The sequence below is a fragment of the Felis catus genome, chromosome E2, assembly GCF_018350175.1.
Source record: "Felis catus isolate Fca126 chromosome E2, F.catus_Fca126_mat1.0, whole genome shotgun sequence".
NCBI classification, from domain to species: Eukaryota; Metazoa; Chordata; class Mammalia; order Carnivora; family Felidae; genus Felis; species Felis catus.
The window spans coordinates 9,758,676-9,779,080 of record NC_058382.1 but is presented as its reverse complement, the minus strand read 5'-3'; the positions used below and the strand labels follow the sequence as shown (position 1 = coordinate 9,779,080).

The 20,405-nt window shown below is 60.1% G+C and overlaps 2 protein-coding genes and 2 long non-coding RNA genes across 9 annotated transcripts in view; 2 read left to right on the top strand and 2 right to left on the bottom strand.

The window, feature by feature from the left end:
- Positions 1–9,265, bottom strand: part of SLC8A2 (solute carrier family 8 member A2) — a 28,850-nt gene extending 19,585 nt beyond the window's left edge. For both annotated transcript variants that reach the window (XM_023245973.2, XM_023245974.2), the window contains exons 1-3: positions 9,090–9,265; positions 4,341–5,030; positions 146–810 (exon numbers count right to left, since the gene is read on the bottom strand). In XM_023245973.2, coding sequence (XP_023101741.1) covers positions 146–810; positions 4,341–5,015 — 1,340 coding nt within the window. In that variant the 5' untranslated portion in view covers positions 5,016–5,030; positions 9,090–9,265. The remainder of the gene's footprint in view (positions 1–145; positions 811–4,340; positions 5,031–9,089) is intronic.
- LOC105261244 lies at positions 978–3,586 on the top strand. Of its 2 annotated transcripts, XR_002738668.2 has the most exons (3): positions 978–1,134; positions 1,658–1,878; positions 2,022–3,586. It is a non-coding gene; the product is annotated as an uncharacterized LOC105261244 (long non-coding RNA). The 2 variants fall into 2 exon arrangements; XR_002149784.3 differs by having other exon boundaries at positions 1,658–3,586.
- A 2,236-nt stretch (positions 9,266–11,501) lies between the features above and the next one.
- Positions 11,502–18,644, bottom strand: KPTN (kaptin, actin binding protein). 3 transcript variants are annotated; one of them, XM_006941074.5, is made up of 13 exons: positions 18,371–18,644; positions 17,952–18,034; positions 17,745–17,829; positions 17,596–17,650; positions 16,265–16,400; positions 16,061–16,134; positions 15,630–15,739; positions 15,472–15,549; positions 14,783–14,858; positions 13,961–14,096; positions 13,688–13,870; positions 12,371–12,416; positions 11,502–11,938 (listed from the first exon to the last, which is right to left on the bottom strand). In XM_006941074.5, exons 1-13 carry the CDS (start codon positions 18,591–18,593, stop codon positions 11,823–11,825), a joined length of 1,401 nt encoding a protein of 466 aa, XP_006941136.3. In that variant the 5' UTR covers positions 18,594–18,644; the 3' UTR covers positions 11,502–11,822. The 3 variants fall into 3 exon arrangements, with proteins under 3 accessions (XP_006941136.3, XP_006941137.3, XP_006941139.3); XM_006941075.5 differs by lacking the exon at positions 12,371–12,416 and having other exon boundaries at positions 18,371–18,640; XM_006941077.5 differs by lacking the exon at positions 12,371–12,416 and having other exon boundaries at positions 16,265–16,340; positions 18,371–18,636.
- Positions 18,645–18,827: 183 nt separating this feature from the next.
- LOC102900821 lies at positions 18,828–19,916 on the top strand. Of its 2 annotated transcripts, XR_891152.3 has the most exons (4): positions 18,828–18,913; positions 19,207–19,298; positions 19,631–19,747; positions 19,856–19,916. It is a non-coding gene; the product is annotated as an uncharacterized LOC102900821 (long non-coding RNA). The 2 variants fall into 2 exon arrangements; XR_442016.4 differs by having other exon boundaries at positions 18,834–19,298.
- The last annotated feature ends 489 nt before the right edge of the window (positions 19,917–20,405 follow it).

Here is a 20,405-nt window from a genome sequence, read left to right as displayed (position 1 = left end):
ATTAAAAAAAAAAGCAACAGCAAGAGCGAACGGATGAGCGAGCGAATGAGCGAACGGTGCAGGCCTGCGCGCACAGCAAGGGAAGCGTGGGCGCTGGAGGTCGCCGGGAGGCCGCCGGGCCCGGGGCCGCGAACAGCCGACCCACCTGTACTCGTAGTCGGAGCCGGCCTTGGCGGAGCCGTCCTCGGTGCGGTAGTCCACGTAGAAGGTGCTGTTGCCCTCCCCGCCCTGGCAGGTGACGGACAGCAGCACGGAGCCGCAGTTCTCCAGGCAGTGGTAGAGGCTGGGCTCGAAGAAGATGCGGCTGGCGCCGTCGTCCTCGTCCTCGCCGGGGCCGTCGGCCGGGGAGGCGCGGCGCGAGGCGTCCGCCGCGTGTCGCCGCAGCACGTTGCCGGCGCCCGTCATCAGCCGCGTGGCCTGGATGCGGTAGAAGGCGCGGCTCTTCTGCTGGTGCAGCAGCGCGTAGTAGTTGGCGATGCCCACCAGCTGCTCCAGGTCCTTGTCCGGGTGCTTCTGCTTCAGGTCCTTGAGGATCTGGATGACCTCGCGGCGGCTGGCGTCCAGCTCGCGGGCCTCGGCGGGGCCGGGGCCCAGGCCGCCCGGCTCGCCCGGCACCTCGGCGCCCACGAACGTGCCGTCCAGCTCGATGCTCTTGGGGGGGTCGCCCTCGGCGCCGATGATGATGCCGCTGCGCGGGTCGGTGCGGTAGCGCTTGTACACGTACTTGTAGAAGAGCAGCCGCTTGTCGGCCATCCAGGCGAACACCACGCACACCGGGAAGAAGACGAGGGTCAGCAGCGCCTCCCACACCTGCGGGCGGCCGCGCGGGTCAGGACCGCCGCGCCGCCAGGGGGCGCGCTCGCCGCCCGCCGTCGGGCCGCCCCCTGCGGCTCCCTCCGCCCGGCGCCGGCGGGGGGGGGGGGGGGGGCGGGGGGCGTGGTCGCCGGGCGCCCCCTCTCCGCCCCCCCTCCCCCCCCCCGTCCCGCGTCCGTCCTCCTCTCGGTCCCCGCCCCGCCTCGTCCCTCTCTGCTGCGCTCTCCGGTCGGCTCGTCTCCGCCTCGCCCCGTCTCCCTCTGTCTCCCTGTCCAGGCCGTCGTCTCCTCTCCCTGCCTCCGTCTCGTTCGGTGTCGGCTGGTGTGTGCCTCTTCCCAGGGGGCGGAGCCTGTGTCCCTTCCTGCCTGTCTCTCTCGCCCCGCTCCGTTTCCCCTGCACCCCTCCTCACCTGGGACGCCCGGACTCGTCCAAACCCCACCCGCCACCCGGGGCCGCTCACCTCTTCCCCAAGCTCCCCGATTCCGCCCCCCCCTCCCCCCCGCCCGCCAATGCAGCCCTTGCCGGACTCTCCTTCCTTAGAATCCGTTTGGCCCTTAGGGACGGGACTCTGACTCTCAAAGAGGCACAAGTCTGGCTCCTATTACAGCCCCATAAAACAAGCTCCTCCTGTGTTTACATGCTGTATCTCCCCAGAGAGACAAGGCAATGCAGAGTTCAGATCCTGCTTCTAGAAGCGGCAAGTGTGGCTCAGCCTCTTGCCTGTAAAAATGGGAACGGCCCCAAGGCTGGATGAGCTTATGTACCCCCTAGCGCTTAGCACTGTCGGTTCCGGACACATGGAAAAGAGCTCAAAATTAACATGACCATTATTCTACCCATGCAGGTCCAGGACTCCTCCGCCCATGGTCACCCTCCGCATTAAAGATAAGGAGGAAGAGGTGAACGATTATTTACCATCAGCTGGCCCCCCGGAGGTATCTTTAACCCGGGCCCAGAAGGGAAACTATCTGTGAAGATCCAACCAATCCTCACACCCCGACCCTGGTCGCTGGGTTTCCTGATGGCCCAGAGAGAAGGCAGGAGCCTCACAAAGCCAGCAGGCAGGTTTGTGAAAGGCAGCTGAATTTTCTACACAAGGTGTAATGTGAACTCTGGCCTCGGAACTGGCCACTATGTGTAGGGCAGGGGAATGCTCCCCTAATCAGAAGACCATCTCAAACCTCGAAGATGTGCTTTCCTCCCTGCAGGTAAAGAAAAGGTGGATTCTAGGAGGCTCACATCCTTTTTCCAGGGCACCCACTGCGGATGGGCCCACGGACCTGCCTACCCTGCGGGAGAAGTGAGACAGGTTCAGTGCACAAGGACACCCCCAAGAGGGGGGGGGCTCTCACCCATCTAGGGGTGTTTGTGGGTTGCCACCGTGACCGGAGAGGGGGATGCGGTCCCAGATGGCGACATCCAGCGACTCATGGGGTGGTCCCACACAATACAGAATTGTCCCACGTCCTGCCTCACTTCCGAACCTCCTGCTGGAGGGGCGCCTGGGTGGCTTGGTCGGTGAAGCGGCTGACTCTTGATCTCAGCTCAGGTCATGGTCTCACGTTTCGTGAGTTCGAGCCCGGGCATCGGGCTCTGCACCGACAGCACAGAACCTTGCTTGGGATTCTCTCTCCCCCCCTCTCTCTGCCCCTCCCCCACTGGTGCGCATGAGCTCGCTCTCTCTCTCTCTCTCTCAGGTGAAAAATCTTCTAATCGTCGGAGTCTAGAACTCAACTCTGTTATATATATACAAAGTATTTTCCTGTATGGTTTAATCTATGCTGAATACACTTATTTTTAATCTTGTAGCTACCCACTCCTCTGCTCAACTCCTTGCATGCCTTGTTTCCTCATCTTTTTCTTCCTCTTGAGCCCAAACTTGTTCAGGATAAGTAGGTGCCGGCAGCTGGCTCCCACATCACGACTTTTAAAGTGGCCATGCCGAAGCGCTTACATGTGGAAACGCGCATTGTTCCATTAGAGATTCCTTTGGGCAACGGCACAGGCGAGTTTAGTGATGGGAGGGATGGCTCGCATTTACTCTGTGCTAGGCCTGCTGTCCCGAGCGCTTCCACGTGTGGTTTATTCGATCCCCACACAGCCCTCTGACGTCAGTACTATGACGACACCCGGGTGACCGGTGGGGAAACTGAGGCACAAAGCAGGCGAGGAACTCGCCCAAGGGACAGCTGGGAGGCAGCAGAAGTGGGGTTTGACTCGAGCGTGTCTGGCTCTGGGCTCCACGCACCCAACCGCAAGACTCGCGAAGACCTCTCTCTTATTACGTAAGTATTTCACATCAGCAGAGTAAAGGGATATTCCGGTCCCTCCTCCGGCTGGCTCACGGTGTCTAAAATCCTTGTCCTAGTTCTGCTCTAGATCCTCATCAGAGACCACTTTGAAAACCCGAGTCAGGACGCCATCCTCTTGACTCGTGCTTGAGAACTGTGTGATGGCTCCTTCTATACTTTTCACCCTGGCAGCCAGGAAACTCACCATCACAGCCGCGAGTCGACTGCAGCCAACTGTCTCTCTCCCTCTCTCATCCCTGTCTTCTGGTGCTACTATCTCTCCCTCAGCTCTCTGCGGTTGCTGGCCCCTCGGTTCTGTTTCTGTAACACCTGCAAGGAATTTTTATGCTTCTAACACTCAGCTCCTTCCTGGACATGCCCCTGTAATTGGCAAAACCTGACAGATCTGCATGACTAGACTGTGCACATGTGTGAGGGAATTCTGGGTAGCCTCAAATAAATTATGCATGTGTGTGAACGAACTGGGCCAGACCCATAAATAAATTATGCAGATGTAGGTGGCAGTCTTGGGGTTGTGGGAAATGAATTAGGCAAACGTCTTCCAGGGAGACTTAGCGGAGCGCGGTTAAGACGCTGGACAGACGAGAGGCGACTGGTTATGTGAATGGAGGGGGGGGGGTGGCGTAAGTTACGGAGCGGCGGGGCCAGCTTGTGTCTCACTGTTGGAATGAATCGTGCAAAGTGGTCTTTGCAGCGGACTCGGTTCATACCTGCGTTGGACCGGAGTGAGTGTAAATTTCAGCGATGCGGCATGAATTATCCTAACATCAGAGATCGGTTATGAATGATGAGTGAATTTTGCGAGCCACGACTCCATAGCTGGCAAATACCTAGCTAGGCTGTGACCTGTGGTAGCCATTGCAGAGACCACAAGGACTCTGTCAACGCGTATGGCACTGTTAGAAGAGCTCAAGCCATTCCTTCTGGACGGCTATATTGCAAAATGCCGCCCCCTCTGGGCAGATGAGCCCTTTCCAGGTGCTGCGGGAGCCCTCCAGACATGGCGTGGGCGCACTCGATGGACTCCGGCCCCAAACTGCCTTCCCCGGCCCACCGCCCTTGTGCACAACCTGCACAACCATACCTGGCGGCCCTCCCCGATGTGAGCATGCATTGCTGCGAACGCATGAACCAAGTCTCCGGGCCCAGGGAGCCACCCCTCTGGATTCTGCCGACGTACGTGCCCCGAGCAGGTGCCGATGGGTCCTTGCTCACCTGGACCACGCCGGGGGAAAAGACGGCAAGGATGAGATAAAGCCAGACGTAGGCGAAGATACTCCAAGAGGCAGTGACGAAGAAGACTCTCAAGTGCTTGATCTTGCGGCTCTCGCCGGCTGGGATGACGTAGATGCACACGGCAATGACCACAAACATGTTGAAGGCGGCGCTGCCCACGATGGTGCCTGGGCCCAGCTCGCCCGCCTGGAAATTGTGGCCACAGACCTCGATGACAGACAGCAGGATCTCGGGGGCTGAGGAGCCTAGGGCCATGAGCGTGAGGTTGGACACGGTCTCGTTCCAGATGCGGACGGTGCCCACGCTGGTCTCGCCGTTGGCCTTGGTGATGGTGATCTCCTTCTCCTTGGACGTGATGACCTCGATGGACGCCATGAAGCGGTCGGCGATGATGGACACGCCCAGGAACATGTACACCATGGCCACGAAGTAGACCACGGCCCGCGCCGCTTTGTCACCCAGCGACGGGTCATCAGGCTCCCAAACGGGCAGCAGGACCCCCGGCTGGCAACGGTTGGAGCCCTGGCAGCCCCCTGTGCTGGCATCGCTGTCATTGGCCGGGGGAGGTGGCAGGGAGGGGGTGGGGGTGGCCGCCCCCGAGCACGGGGCCGTCCCCAGGAGGAGTGCAAACCCCACTAAGGCCAGGGGAGCCATGGAGGGTGTCGGGTCCTGTGGGGGAGGAGGAAGAAGTGTGGGGGAGGGGCACACACCCCGCCCATTCACACGGGACCCCCCGAGGCTTGCTGGGGGCTGGGAGGGGGAGGGTGGGGACAGAGGGAGCCACAGAGGGACAGGGACGCAACGAGACAGCGCGAGACAGAGACCGGGAGAGGAGGATAAAGACAGACGGGCGTCACAGGCTGCTGGCGGAGTGGACGTTGCTCTCGCCACTTTGGGGAATTGCGGCTGGATGTCCTGCACCCTACTGGCCGGCAGTTTCCGCCCCCAGGTACCTGGGCACCCAGGAGCCCTAGGACGCGTGTCTGCCAGAAAGCCACACACACGACAATGTCCGCGGCTGCCGCTTTGTTTCTAACAGCGTCCCTCCGGAACCCGCCCGGATGGGATGCCTGTCAGCAGCAGATGGAGAAGTACAGCTCGGGGCGGGGGGGGGGGGGGGGGGGCAGCGGAACGTTATGTGGCCCTGAAAAGAGAATGGGCTGCGGACCCGCCCGGCCACACAGACGAATCCCACAGACGAACGATGGATGGATGAAGCCAGGCCCCAAGTGACACAGGCCGGATGATTTAGTGGGTGAGGCCAGGGGCTGGAGGCCCTAAGTTCGTGAGCTACGTCTGGTGGCCTCAGAGGGCTCCTGTGCGGGGCCTGGGCTTTGGCGGGTGCTGGGATGTCCGTCTGCCTGTCTGTCTGTCTGTCTGAGGTGGGGCTGCAGAGAGACTGCTGGAGGGTCTCTGGCTCACATCTTTCCCTGCGATGCTGGCAGGTGTCTCTCCCAACTGAGTCTCAGAATACTGCGGCCCTCGCCCTGGACAAGGTCTCGTGTGGTCTGGCCTCCTCATTCCCTCTCTGGCTTCATCTCTGTCCCTGTCCCCCTTACTCGTTGGCCCCGGCCACCTCCGGGTTCCTCGCATGCTAGACAAGTTCTTGCCTCAGGGCCTTTGCGCCTGCTGTTTCCCCCTTCCTGAGACCCTGTTCCCTACATACTCACCCTCTCTTCTCCAATTCTCTGCTCAGACATCACCCTCCCTGAGCTCTCTATTCAAAATGACACCACCCCACTTTGGCGAGGCCCTAGGGGTCTCATAGATGAGAGGGCCAAGGCTCAGAGAGGTTAAAAACTCATTCAAAGCCCCCAGCACCAACGCTGGCTTCATTTCTCTCTCTGGGAGTCGCCCCAACTCCCAGCTCCTGGGCCCCACTCTTATGTTGCCATGGTAACCCAGTAGCCTGTTTTGAAAAAAGGTGGGGGGGGGGTTACTGAGACTAGAAGGAGAGGTCTGACCCCTGCCTTAGCCACCAACCTCAGTTCTCCCAGTAACTTCCATTTCTGTCTGGAAGTTCTTCTCCGAGTCTAACCCACAGCCTGCCCCCAAAACACGCCCACGTACTCAAGGGCTGGGAGCCCGCTCCTCTGGGGGAGGGAGGCAGAATGTTGGCAGAACATCCCTGAGGAGTGTGTGTGTGTGTGTGTGTGGGCGGGGAGAGGGGGGATTCTTAAAGGGCCACGGCACAATTAGCCCCCTCAGCAAGGCCCCTAATGATACATCTAATTAGCAGCCCCCTAATTAGCAACAACTTAGGCATAATTACAAACCCACCAGGATCCAAAGCAAAGACTCACCCTCTCTTCTCCCTCCCTTCTCCCCGGCTTCCAGGAGAAACGAGGGCCACCTGGGAGTCAGGAATTCATCTCAAGCATCTAACTCCCTCTCTCATGGGAGGGCCAAGGCCTGGAAAGTGCCCCCTCACATCTAACCACCTGTCCCTCCTGCTGCGGTCCTCAAGGGAGGCCAGAGCCAGCCAACGTGGCGGCGGGGGGGGGGGGGGCGGTTCTCATGCCTGCCCTCCTTCCCAGGGGATGGGCAAAGCATCCTGGCTCAATCCCTTTTCCTGCAAAACCTGAGGCCTTAGGGGAGTGGGGGGGGGGGGCGGTCAGGAAGAGAAAGCACGAGATAAATATTTGTGAAATGAATGACCAAGAGGTCTGAGCCCTGTCGCTGGGGACAGCTGGACTTTCTCTGCTAAAGGCGCCTGTCTCTGCCTCTCTTCGTCCACCAGCAGCCCTGAAACCTAATCTGGGTTTAGAATCCGGGGGCAAAAGGATCAGGTTGAGGCCAGGGTAGGAGTCCGGAGGGCAGATGATAGCATCTCCCGATGTCCCCCCACCCTCGTGGGCAGGTGCCCAGCTGGGCCAGTGGTGAGCGCCCCGGTTCTGCCTCACATGCCTCTCGGGGTCTCAGACACCTCCTGTCTAGGGCGGGATTGCAAGCGTAAGGGAAGGGGGTCCAGTCTGGCCTTGCCGGGTGGGACCCCCTCCCTCCCTCCCTCACGTTGGCGAGCGAGGTCACGGTTCCTGGTTGTGGTTGGTGGGGCCAGGGCTTGCCCGCCGCGCTCCTCGGAGAGACTTCAGAGGTGGGGACCCGAGCTTCTAAACACACCCACTTCCTGCTCCTGGGTGAACCGTGTCCCAGCCTGGGGGTCACACATAGTCTCAGTGCTCAGGGCTACCACGCACGGATGGGTAAACCGAGGTCCGGAGGGAGAAGAGAGCTTGGCCAGGTCAGGCAGCTTCCACTCCGGGGCAGGGGAGGATGGAAAGTCAAGGCATGGGACTCCGAACGAGGTGCTCCTTTGAACCCATCGGGCCCCACGTGGGTACTCGAGGACCTCACCCCGTCACAGCGGGGGCTGCTGCGGCTGGGCTCACACCTCTCCCCTGTCACTCACTCTCGCCCACCTTTCTGGGTCCCCTTCCCCCCCCAGGAAAGAGGAGGATGTATTGGCCAGGGACTTCCAGACTCAGAGGGGCCCTCCGGGGGCCCCCGGGGGATGGGGATCCACCCCCACGAGGGATGGGTCTGAGGCTGGTCTGCCCTGAGGAGCGATGGAGGTAAGTCTGCAGAAAGGACCGGCCTGATCCGCCCCAGGACGTAGTGCTGTGCCTGGCGGAGGAAGAGCGCTCAGCAACTGTCAAAAGGATGGATGAGGCAAGCGATGAACTGGACAACCGGCAGACAAGGTACAGAAGTCAGACTGCAGGAAGGACCGTCCAGTCTACCAGAAGAGGGAGGAGAGGAGCTCTGTCCTCAGGGGAGGGATGGGCACAAGCCTGCCGAGAGGATGGGCGGGAGCTGGGCAGAAGGGAGAGGAGTTTGGGGGACTCCTTGGCTTCTGGGGGAGCCCACTCTGCAGGGGGTGGGGATCTTCTTCCTCCAGGTCTCCCCCTTGCCAGGGGCGGGGACAGAGGTGTGTAGGAGAGTTAACCCGCTACCAGGGAAGAGAGGGAGACAGAGAAACAGAGACCGCATACCTACAGACAGAGATGGAGAGAAGGAGAGGGGCAGGGGAGAGAGAGAGAGAGAATGAGAGAGAGTGTATGTGTGTGTGTGTGTGTGTGTGTGTGTGTGTGTGAGAGAGAGAGAGAGAGAGACCCGCAGAGACAGGAGAGTCGGAGACACCGGGGAGCAGAGACAGGAGGGAGAGAGAGACACAGACAGATGGCGAAAGAGGAAGGCAGAGAGAAAGAAACCAAGGACTTAGAGACAGAGCCCCCGAAAGACACAGAACAGACCCAGGCACAGAGGGACACAGAGGGACAGAGGCGGGAGTGAGGGACTGACAGACAGAGACACAGGGGAAGGGACTCAGAGAGGCAGCCAGACTCTGCAGGACAGGACCCCCGAGAGATGTGGAGAGACAGACGAGACCCAGACGCAGGAAGGCGGGGGCGGAGGGAGAGAACACGAAGGGGGGCTGCCCCAGACGGGCTGGGGTGTTCTCGCTCCCTCAGTACCCAGGAGGCATCCCCTCCCCAGCCGGCCAGGCTCCCTGGGACCCAGGAGGGGCTGAGGATGTTGGCTGTTGGCGGTGCCTCCACCCCACAGAGGGGACCCGGTATCCCCGCCCGGAATATGCAGCCCCCCACCCCCCATAAATGAGCTCAGGGAAGAGCGGCTCCTGGCTCCTCACATGTCCCCCTCCACCCGCCTGGGGCAATACCGTCCTTCCTCCACGCTCCCCCCCTCCCAGAACTGGGGGTCTCTTACCTGCAGCTACAGCCTGGACTAGGTCCCCCTAGCACTGGGCTGGCGGTGGTGGGCGCCTCCGCCCGACAGAGAGGGAAAGAGAGAGAGAGACAGACAGACAGAGAGAGAGAGAGAGAGAGAAGCTGGAGACTGAGAGGGAGAGCCGGGGAGGAGGGGAGGGAGAGGGGATAGAAGGAGGAGAGGAAGAGGGGGGAGGGACACGGGGGAGGGGGAGTCAGGAGAGAGGGAGGAGGAGGGACGGGGGAGAGTGCTGGGAGGGAGGAGGAGCCGGAGAGGGAGGGGAGGAGGAGGAGGCGGGGAGAAGGGAGGCAGGCGACAGGCGGGGGAGGCTTGGGGAGGGGCCTGGAGAGAGGAGGTTGGGGGGAGCCCAAGCCTCCCACCCACCCTGCAGGTTCAGCACTACAGGCAGGGGACAGCGGCAGACGCGTGCGTGTGTGTGTGTGTGTGTGTGTGTGTGTGTGTGTGTGTGTGTGTGTGTGAGTGTGTGCGGTAGGTGGGGTGCCGAGGGTCATTCACAAGCATCCTTGCCCTCCCCAACACACACTGATCCGTACAAGGGCCGAAGAGGCAAAAAAACAGCTACAAATAGTTACAGGCTCACAGAACCGGGGAGGGGGGGGGGAGGGCAAGAATGTTTAGCCAGAGTTAGATCCAAATTCACATGCTGCGCCTGCTGACATATAACCTCGCAAAGCAAGCCGGCAACAACCACAAAGGCACACCCATCAATAATAGTAACAGCAGCTGCCATTCAAAGTGCCCCTTCCACGTGCTGCGCGGTGTTGCAAATTTTCTCGTTAAGTGATTGCCCTGCCTTGACACCGCTAGTCCTCCTAACAGCCCTGCGAAGTCGCTGCGGCCGGCCTCGGTTTGCAGATGGGGAAACTGAGGCACAGAGCGGCCAAGCATGGCTCCAGGCTCCAACGCCCTTAAGCCACCACACGGCGCGCTGCCCCGCGCTGAGGAGCAAGTAAGAAGTCAGAAAGGAAACCGCAAAGGACCAGGCGAGCGTCCCAGGCTCCTGCAGGCACAAAATCGCGAGTGCTGAAGCGGGCACACAGGGGCGCACACGCCTCACAGACCCCTGCCATCACGAACTACGCTCACTTCGATTCCATACCGCGGTCCACTCCTGCCTAGGACGGGAGGGGATGGCAGCTCTCCGCCTCGGCAGGCGGGCAGCAGGAGGGAGGAGACCTCGCTCCTGCCAGCGATCGGTGCCCACCGCCAGTCCAGGCTGGACACCCCTTGGGCAGGCTGCCAGGGGACGAGGGAGCCAACGCAGCTCCGGGCCGTTTCCCACGCTTGGGCCTGGGTTCTGGGAGACGGCGAGAGCGGCCAAGAGCCGGTGGGGCTCCTGCCTCCTAAAAACCCACCCGGTGGCTTGGGTCTTCACGGCCGGCGTGGGTGGTCAGACCGTTGGGTGGGCTTCCGTGGTAGGAGGTGGTACGGATGGCCGGGACTGTGGTGCCTGCCCCTGGGGCCCCAGGAAGCGGGAGTCCCACCCAAACCCTGCCACGGGGAGGAAAGAGCCCACCCTCCCCACCAGCCCGGATCCCCCTCAGGAATCACTCCCCCACCGTCCTGCCCCAGAGTCTATTCCTGGCCTGCAGTGGGGAAGGGCAAGAGCTCTTCCGGTCCGGCCCTCTGCTGGTCCCCGAGATCCAGGAACCTGACTCCCCCACCTTGCTGTAGAAGGCGACACAGGAGGGGCGATTCATACAGCCGGCAGAGCGGTGGCCAGGGAAGTCAGCACCCCTCCGCCTCAAACTCCCTGGTCCCTGGATCTCCGGGGCTTTTCAATCGTGTCTAACCTTTGTCCTTTCCAACATGGCAAGCCCCAGGTCTTTGCCTCCTGGGTCTCATCTCAGGGGATCTAAACTCACTTGCTTTCTGCTGGGGAGGTCTAACCACAGTCATTTGTGAGGGTCCAACCTCAGCATTATTCATCCGGGGGCGGGGGGCGTCTAGCCTCAAACCCTCTGCTGCAATGTGACCATAGCTTCCCCACAATAGTCCTTCCCCCCATATCCTTTCCTCTGAGGCTTAAGCTCTGTATTTTCCCACCAGGGTCTAACCTGACCCAGAGCTCTCCGCTTGGGTCTAACCTCAGACCCGGGGCTCTCCCCTGGGGTCCAACCTCAGTCCTTTCTGTTGGATTCTACAGTCTTTTCCACGTTGGTTTCACTCCAGCCTTTATGACAGGGCCTCGTTTCTAACCTCCTACTCCGTTCTCTGAGGTCTACAGCGTGATCTCCCTTCGGTCCCACTTCTAGGTCTAACCTTGGCCTTTTCTCTCCCCATATTCCCCTCCCTCCGTTCCTCCAGCACCCAACGCGGAGCCTGGCACACAGCAGGCGCTCACCAACCGCTTGCCAGAACGTAAGAAAGAGAACGAGGGCAACTCAAAAGTCTGGTTCCTCCGGACATATAAATAATCATTGGCTGACCAACTCTCATTTGGGGCAGAAGAGGGGCAGGAGTTGGGGGGGGGATCACCCCGTTTCCAAATGGGGACAGTGAGGCACAGAGAAGGAGTGTGTCAGCCGGGCTCACAGGGCACGACGGGGCACAGCCAGAGCAGGAACCCACAGCTCTACCACTGGGGGATGTGGGGAGACCATCCTCTCCTTCAGGATGTTTCCCCACCACGAATGGCTGGAGGTGACGGCCCCAGTGAACCACACCAGCGTCTGGGGCGGGCGGTGGGTAGGAGCTCAGGAGCCTGGGGTCTCAGCAGGCTCTGGACCCACCCCGTCCCCAGGCCTCCGTGACTGACGTCGTCTCCTCTGCTGCACTTGATGCCGAAGCCGGGTCAGGACCAGCTCCGAGGCCTGGACCAGGCTGTGCTGTGGGGGACAAGAGGAGGGCAGGGCTGAGACCGGGCAGCCAGGGTGCAGGTTAGACCACTCGGGATGGCCTGGAGGAGACAATCCCACAGGCCCGGAGCTCGGCTGCGGCGGGAGGCCGGAGCGCAGACCAGCCGGTGGGGTGGGGGGACAGGTCCCTGTGAAGGGGTGAAGGTCAGACCCAGGGGCACGGCCTTCAGTGAATTCCCAGCGGGAAGAACAAAGACGGCCCCAATCGTACGGGTCTGAGGTTAGGACTCGGAAAGGACAGGGGAGGACCAAAACATGGGAGACAGACCGCCCTGAATGGGAGGTGAGGCCGAGGTTAGACCACAGTGGGGGAGACTGAGGCGAGACCTTGCCAACAAAGAGTAGGCCAACGGGACGGAGACAGAACCAACCAAAGTGAAAAAGGCAGCAATGTGGCATCACCTGAGGGACAGAGCGCGACCCTGGCTGGAGCGTCTGAGGCTAGACCCTGGCAGGTAAGGGCAGAAGAGATTACAGTGAGATGTTGGCCTGAATGAGGGATGAGGCCTTGGTGAAGGGATGGTCAGACCACAGGGAAGGAGGTCCTTTCTCCCACAGTCGGACCACAGCCTCTTCCGCTGGGATCAAACCTACGCCCTTTCCATTAGGGTCTAACCTGCGACCTCTCCGCCGGGGTCCAACGGTTCCCCTTTCTTCTGAGGTGAAACCTAGACCATCCCATTGAGGCACAGACGGTAGGAAAAGACCCAAGCAAAGAGCAGAGGCGGCGGCATGGTTAGCTTCCGGGAGAAAGAACCCAGGCTAGACCATACAGAGACGGTCTTGGAGGCAGACCAGAGATACGGCCAAGGCAAGCACCACACTGGGAGCCAAAGGCGGACCGCAGCCTGAGAGGTGGGGGGGGGGGGGGAGCCACAGGGAAAAGGCTGGAGGGGAGACTGCATTAGTTGGAGGTGAAACGGAATGGGGGGGTTCCGGGATGGACCTCGGACCATTGAACGGTTGGCGACTAGACCCCAACAGGGGTTATACAGCAGTTAGGCCGCCATGGCGGGGGTCAAAGTACAGCCCAAGGCCGGACAACAGACCAAAGCTCAAGGGCCTGACCACAACAGAAAGTTCCGAGGTTAGGCCAAAGTGGAAAGGTCCAAGGTCAGACGGTGGTGGAAAGCCGGAGGCTGGCTGCGGGAGGCCCGGAGGGGAGGCTACGGGACGAGGGTAGGAAACGTCGTTCGGGAGTCAGAACGCGACAGCAAGGGGGAGGTCAGACCACGGCCGGAGCGCAGCCGGCTGCACACAGAGGAGAGGGCGAGGCAGTGAGGGGAGCGGGCCCTGCGGGAGGGCAGAGGTTAGATCACTGGGCGGGGGGTGGGGGCAGATCTGGGTGAGGCCACAGCGAAGGGACAGAGTCAGACAAAGCACGAGGAACCGAGGGCTGAAGTCAGGAGGCTGAGGGCGGGCTGGGGCTGACAGAGGCCACGTCGGAAGCCCCTTTGCCACGATGGTGCCCCCCCCCTCCCCAGCCAGCGGCCTCTGCTCCTGGGACGGTCCTTGGCCAGCGAGAACCTCCTCCCAGAAACAGGTCACTCCCTCCTCCAAGAGGGGGCCTGCAAGGCCACCTCCTCGCGTGGCTACTCCCCGTGGCCTCTGACGTGTTTCCCGCGGGAGCGCGCCCTCGAGAAGGCGGCTGAGCAAACGCCCCCACCCCAGGCGCCGCTACAAGGGGGGGTCCCCCCGGAACCTGAGGAACCCAGCTACCTGCAGGATGTGCACGCCCTTCAGGGAGACCACGGCGAGCTCCCGCAGCCCGTCCCCGGTCAGGTCCACGTGTGCCAGCGCCAGCAGTGGGCTGGAGAAGTCTCTTTGCCACAGCAAGTGGAATCCCCGCTCGGCCTCGGGGAGCCCGGACTCCGGGCCGAAGTACTTGTAACAGAGGAGCTCCTGTGCAGGGGGGCGAGGGGTTAGGACCGCGCGGGGAGGCGGGGCGGCGGGAGGGGGCCGGGGGTCGCAGCCCCACCCCTCCGGTCCCACCTGTCCGTAGGTGGCCACCAGGACTTCGGGCCGCCCGTCCAGATCTACATCGGTGACCAGGCCACAGAGGACGCTGTCAAACTGGTCACTGCCGGGCAGGAGAAGCTGGTCCTCAAGGCCCCGGCTCAGCAGGTCCCTGGGGGTCACGGAGGCGGTGGGGGGACCGCGGTCGCACCAGGGTGCCCGCCGCCCTTGGCCCACGCCGCTCCCCTGCTCAGGTCTGGACACACGGCTCCTCCTCGGCACCCTCGTCTCCGACCCGGACGTCTTCAAGTCCGTCAGACTGCTCACGCAGACTGTCAACCAGTATGGACGCCCATCTCTGTCCCCTGGAGGCGGGGCCATCTCCCTCCCGAACGGAAACCCACTTGATCCCTTCTGGTGACACCCTGGCCTCCGGTCCGGACATCCACATCGCCTCCCTGGAGCCTGGGAGCTGGGTTCCAGCTCGGACATCAGGTGAGCCACCGCTGGCTAGCACTGCGTCGGCGGCTCAAAATCCGCCACAGCGGGAGTAAGTTACACCCCAGAGGCTGGCAAACGCTACAAGTCAGGGCTTCCTCACCCAACGAGCCCGCGGTTAAACGTTTGCCAACACGCTCGTCCAGGGGGAGCAGACATCTGTGTTCCCGTCCCAAGGCTTCGATGGATCCGCTACGAGTTCTAGACCCAAACGCTCGCACTCCCCCTCCCTGGGGCACGATCACCTTTACCTGCCCAGCCCTGGACAACCTCACCCGAGGGGGCTTCCTCCTGAGAACGACCGGGTGCGGGGGCAGGAGGTCAGGCCGCCCCTGTGAGTCCGCCGTGCGGGCCGCTCACCGATATACCACGGCTGGTTCCAACATGCTGGCCACGAGCACGCTGTACTCTTCCCGCTGTGGCTGGTCCTGGGTCTCTGGAGACGGGACACGCGTGGGGCGGGGCCTGAGGGCACAGGCTCCAGGCTCCTCCTCACCATCCCTCCTCCCCTGCCCCACCGCTCTGAAAGAGGAGGGAGACCCTACCTTCGCCGTGCTATGAAGGGAAGCTTCGCGGTTAGACAAGATGATGGGAGGAACAGGTGTGAGACCAGAGAGGGAGGGAGACGAGTAAGGAACGACCCGAGGGGCGGAAGGCAGCCCGCAGGGGTCAGGGGAACGGAGCCATCAGGGAAGGGCAGGCCACAGGCAGGAGAGGGGAGCCTGGGTTGGGGGGGCAGCGCTGAGTCCCCAGGAAAAGCTTGGGGGCAGACAGCAGCAAGAGACAGAGTGAGGAGGCCAGAGAGGGGGATCAGAGGAAGTCACAGTGTGAGGGCTGACGGTTAGACGAAAGCAAAAGCAGAAGGTCAACTCCAGGGTAAAGGACGCAGATTAGAATCCAAGGGCAAGTGGCTGAAATGAATGTGAGGGCGCAGAGGGGAGGGAGGGAGCATGGGAGGGATGGGCAGGGGCTGGACGCTCCGGGAGAGGGGTGTGAATCTGGGAGTGGGGAGCTGAGTCTGCAGGGTCGCCCCCCACCCCAGAACTCACCCTCGGGGGCTGAGAGGCTGAACACGATCACTCGGGAGATGGGGCCATCCTGCAGGATCGTCCATGTCTGCAGAACCTCTGTGTGGGGGGTGAGGAGTCAGGGCCCCGCCCCGCCCACCCAACCCGCCCCCTGCCCGGCCCCCATCCCCGCCCATCACCTTGACTTCGCTGGTCCACGTGGGCAACTCGGACATAACCGCTCTGACAACCCAGAGCGGAGAGTCGCCGGGATGTGCCGGGGAGATTGTGGACATCAAGCCAGAGAACGCTGGCGGGTGGGCAGGTGGCCGGAGGGGCCGGAGGGCGTCATCAGATACCGGCCCCACATTCTGCCTCCCCACGAGCCTCCGCCCCCTTCCTGTCGCCCTGGGGCCCCGCTGGGCCTGATTTCTCTCTGGGATCACCACTCGCCATCGACTTCATGTGTACGACTTCATGTGTACGGCCGGAGTTTTCTGAACTCACCTCCCCTGCCCAGTTTCTCTGAGGTCACCTCTGTCTCTACCGTCCCTGAGGGCTTTGCCACCACTTGATTTCTCGGAGGCCGCCTCCCCGGGGCCCCGCTGGCCTCTTTCGGGGGCTCTCTTACCTACTGGTCAGATTCGTGAGCTCTGGGAAGAGGTTTTCCACGGGATGTTCTTCAAACTGATGCAGCCCCTCGTTCTGGGGGAACGAAGACCGACCCCCCTGACTTGAAACGTGTCGGTGGCCAGTCTCACGCGCAGACCCTGGCACCAGCCCACGGCAGCCCGAGAGAGCAGGGCTCTGCCCGCCACACCGCCCTCTGCCTCACCTCCTTGTAGAGATGAATGGCCGGGTCATTCCCACTCAGGAGAAACACTGTGTCCAGCTGGTTCCCGACCTGGACCCTGAAAGCAAAGAAGTCTAGAACCCCTGTGAGGTAGAGTCCACGTACAGAATCTTCCAACCTGAGAATCACAGAAACCTTCTGTTTCTAGAGCCCTTCCTTGCCTGCTGGAGTCCTCATTCTGGACGTGGGTTCAGGAATGGAACGTCGAGAGCTCTAGAAAGGGTCGCAGAAACCCAGAACGCTAGAAACTCTTTAATCTAGAACTCCACTGTTCCCCAAGTTCTGTTTCCTGTCTCCTTTGAAATACCAGAACTTTTAGAAATTGCCACGGTGGATATTCCGACTCGTAAAATGGCGCAACATCCAAATCCTAGAATCCAGAACATCAGTGTCTAGAATTCTCACCTGTTAAGACCAGAAGTTGGCCAACTATGACCTTCTGACCAAATCCGACTTAGCGATTTTTGTCAATAAAGTTGTACTGGAGCACAGCCACACCGTTCATTGACATAGTGTCGCAATGGCAGACTTGAGTTGTTATGATAAAGACCGGCCCTTAGCAGAAAAACTTTGCCAAGGGCTGTGCTAGACCACCGATGTCCTAGAATGGAATCTGGAGCTCTAGACTGGAATTCTCATATTTTGGGGTTCTAGAACCTCATATCCTAGATGGCCCGTATTCCACCTCCTTGAAATACGAGACTATGAAACAGAAGAACGACTTTATCATCACGAAATCTCTGAATTACCAAACAGCAGAGCTTTCAGATCTTGGAAGCTCAGAGCTTACGACTCCAGAAAACTTCGCCCCTCTGGGTCCTCGAGTGTCCAAGTCGAGAACCCCAGAACCTGAGCGTTCTAGACGTCTAGGACACAGGTGCTCAGTTAGCGCTCAGAGGATCTAAACAGCGACCTTAAAAGCACCGTGCTCTAAAGAACAAAACGAGAGGGGCGCCCGGGGGGCTCAGTCGGTTGGGCGTCCGACTTTGGCTCAGGTCAGGATCTCACAGTTTGTGAGTTCGAGCCCCGTGTCGGGCTCTGTGCTGACAGCTCAGAGCCTGGAGCCTGTTTCCGATTCTGCGTCTCTCTCTCTCTCTCTCTGCCCCTTCCCCGCTCATGCTGTGTCTCTCAAAGATGAATAAACATTAAAAAAATTGTAAAAAAAAAAAAAAAAAAAGAACGAGAGTCTGACACTCTTCTAGCAGGTTTGCTGCCTCGTTTGCTGCAGCCTCCCCCCCTACACACACACACACACACACACACACACACACACACACACACACTCTATCGTATTACACCTGTGGCTTACATACTCTGCATGGCACAGCTGGAAAGGAGTGAACTGGAGTTCTAGGTTCAGGCAGCTCTCTGTAAGGGGAGCACACGCAAATAGACACCGGGGACCTGACAGGTCCCCCCTTCCCATCTTCCCCATCCCTCCTTCCCCGGAGCCCACACTTACGGGCAATGGAGTCAAGATTGTACTCAGAGCCAGGCTCATAGTCGCAGTAAATGTTAAGGAACGGGCTGCCCTTGTCCCCTGAGTCCTGGGATGGGAAACTGGCCTCAGGAAAGAGGAGCGGCACCAAGGGGCATCTGGGTGAGACTCAGGGGGATGCGCCGTGCGTGTGAGGAGAAGGGAATGGGTAGGTGGAGGGAGGCTGGATACCTTGATGAACGTGATCCCCACAACCAGGCCCCGCTTTGGGGGCGACTTGTTGAAGGTGTCGATGGAGACGATCTCCGCGTCCACTGGGAGGGGACAGTTCAAAGTTGGCGTTTCAGGCAGACTTCTGAGCCCTCTATCCCCCATCATGGCGACCCCTGACCTCTAGTAATCGCTAATCTCCGACCATCTCTGCAATTATCATTACTTCTGGCTCCATGTGAGTCCTGATCATCATAACCACGGTACGAGGAATCCTGAACCCTAACCACTGACACCAATGCCTCCTGATCATCAGCCTTCACCCCTTTCAATCACCCGGATCCCATTCTCCCATCATGGGGACCCAGCTCAGGGCCTCAGAAGCCTTCTCAACACCACGTTCCAGCCCCCCCCCCCCCCGACCCCATGGCGCCACGCACCGGGAATATAGTTGAACTGCAGCTCCTTGGCCACGGGCCGGATTTTCTGTCGGAGGTCCTGGTAGCGGAAGCCCAGCACCTTGCCTTTAAGGGTGGCGGCCAGCAGCTCCCCGCGCCCGCCCGCGCCGCCCGCCAGCCCGTACACGTTGCTCTGCGACGAGAAGCGCGTGAAGCTATCCTCGCGCAGCGGGCAAGGCCCTGCGGCCACGGCCGCCTCCCCCATCACGCCCCTCCACCACTCGCCCCGGCAGCGCCCGCCGCCGCCGCCCGCCCTACCCCACTCCACCCACCGCTCCCGAAGCGACCCGGACGGCCGGGTGCTCGCCCGTCGCGCAGGCTGATGACGTAGAGCAGCTGGCGTCGTTGCCCTTTTCCAAGATGGCCACCCGTCGGGCTGCCAGGGCTTCCCTGAAGGCCCCCCCCCCCCACCATCGCGCCTGCGCGCTCCTCCCCGCTCCTTTTCGGAGTCCCGGAGAGGGGCCTGCTGGCTGATTGTGGCCTGAAGCTGGGAGGCGGTGGCCCTCGCTGTGGGTTGTGTGGCAGGTAGAACAATAAGAATCATACAACTCAATAGAGTCCGTACGTGCCAGGAACTGTTCTAAGCGCTTTGGCTCTGTCGATTGATTTAAAACCCACGAACAGGCTGGAATCCAGACGCAGGGGGTCATTTTGTCTAAGATCACACAGCTTCGCTAAGAAATAAGAGTCCAAACAAGACTGTCCCAGAGTTCTTTTAATCACGTTACCTTTAAAATGGTGAAATGCATGCTTAGCCAAGGAAAAAGGATCTGGCCTTCTGTCCTGGCACCTCCTTTATTGAATACCTTTTCTGCTAGTCATGCTGGCCCAGATGATCTCTGAATGCTGACAACCACCCCGCTATGGTTAACCCGCGTTCATCGACTCAGCGTTTATGTGCTGGGACACAGTAAGTGCGCGATAACGCTTAAGTGAGCATAGTAAGTGCTCATTTATCTCAATGAATCCTTGCAACCCCGCCAAGAAGTTGCTTCTCCCAGTGTGTAGAGGATGAAATTGTGGCCCTGAGATGCTAGAAAGTGGTGGAGACTGGACCTTAACCAGGTGTTTCTGACTGTGGGGTCTTCAAGGGGTTCCTATGTGGGGTTTTTTTGGTCCCTAGAAGGGCATCAGGGGTTTGGGCACTCTGTATACACCTGAAAATCACTCCCAGTAGACATGAGTTGTCCAACTGTTGTGGCCACAATCGAGTAAACTTGTCACCACCACCCCACCCTGCAGAAACGTGCCTGCGTGTGCGCGGATGCACGCGGACTGCAAGATCCGTGAAGGCGGTGACTGGATCTCCCTTGGTCACGGTTAGATCCCCAGCACCTGGACCACAAGTCCAGACATAAAGTAAGCATTCAGTAAATATGTGTTAAAAATCCATAAACTCTGTGCCAGGCCCTTTGCCAAGCACAGAGGACTTTTTTTGTTTTGTTTTGTTTTGTTTTTTTGAGAGAGGAAGAGAGCAAGAGTAGGAGAGGGGCAGAGAGAGAGGGAGAGAGGGAGAATCCCAAGCAGGCTCCACACTCAGCGAGGAGCCCGACGCCGAGCTTGATCCCACGACCCTGAGATCATGACCTGAGCCAAAATCAAGAGTTGGATGCTCAACCGAGCCACCCAGGCGCCCCAACGAGGACTTGTTACAAAGGAAATGTAAGAGGAAAGTGCTCAAAGGCACATAGGATCTGGAGGATGGTGAAGAGGGGCTTCATGTTCGCTCCAGACTTTGGGATGTGGGGAGTTGGGGAGTAACACCTCCAGGAGGGCAGGGTCTGGATATGTGGCTAATGTTGTATTCCCAGGGTTTAGACCAGGCATGGCACACGGTAGGTGCTTAGTAAATACTTGCTGAGTAGAATGTGGGGTCTAATTCTGCTTCTGAACAATGTTTTCTTCAGGCTTCTGTCTCACGTGGTAACCTCTAAACTACATTCACTTAATATCTGTTGAGTGAATAATGGAAGCTATAGGTTTGAAAGGAAAGAACTGTCCTGCTTCACGGTTTCCA

Coding starts and splice junctions, on each gene's coding strand:
- KPTN (XM_006941074.5), bottom strand. CDS start 18,593: ATGGGGGAGGCGGCCGTGGCCGCAGGGCCTTGCCCGCTGCGCGAGGAT. Junction 15,550..15,629: donor CGTGGACCAGCGAAGTCAAG/GTGATGGGCGGG, acceptor CCCCCCACACAG/AGGTTCTGCAGACATGGACG. Junction 11,939..12,370: donor GGTCGCGCTCTGTCCCTCAG/GTGATGCCACAT, acceptor TGTCCCCCACAG/CACAGCCTGGTCCAGGCCTC.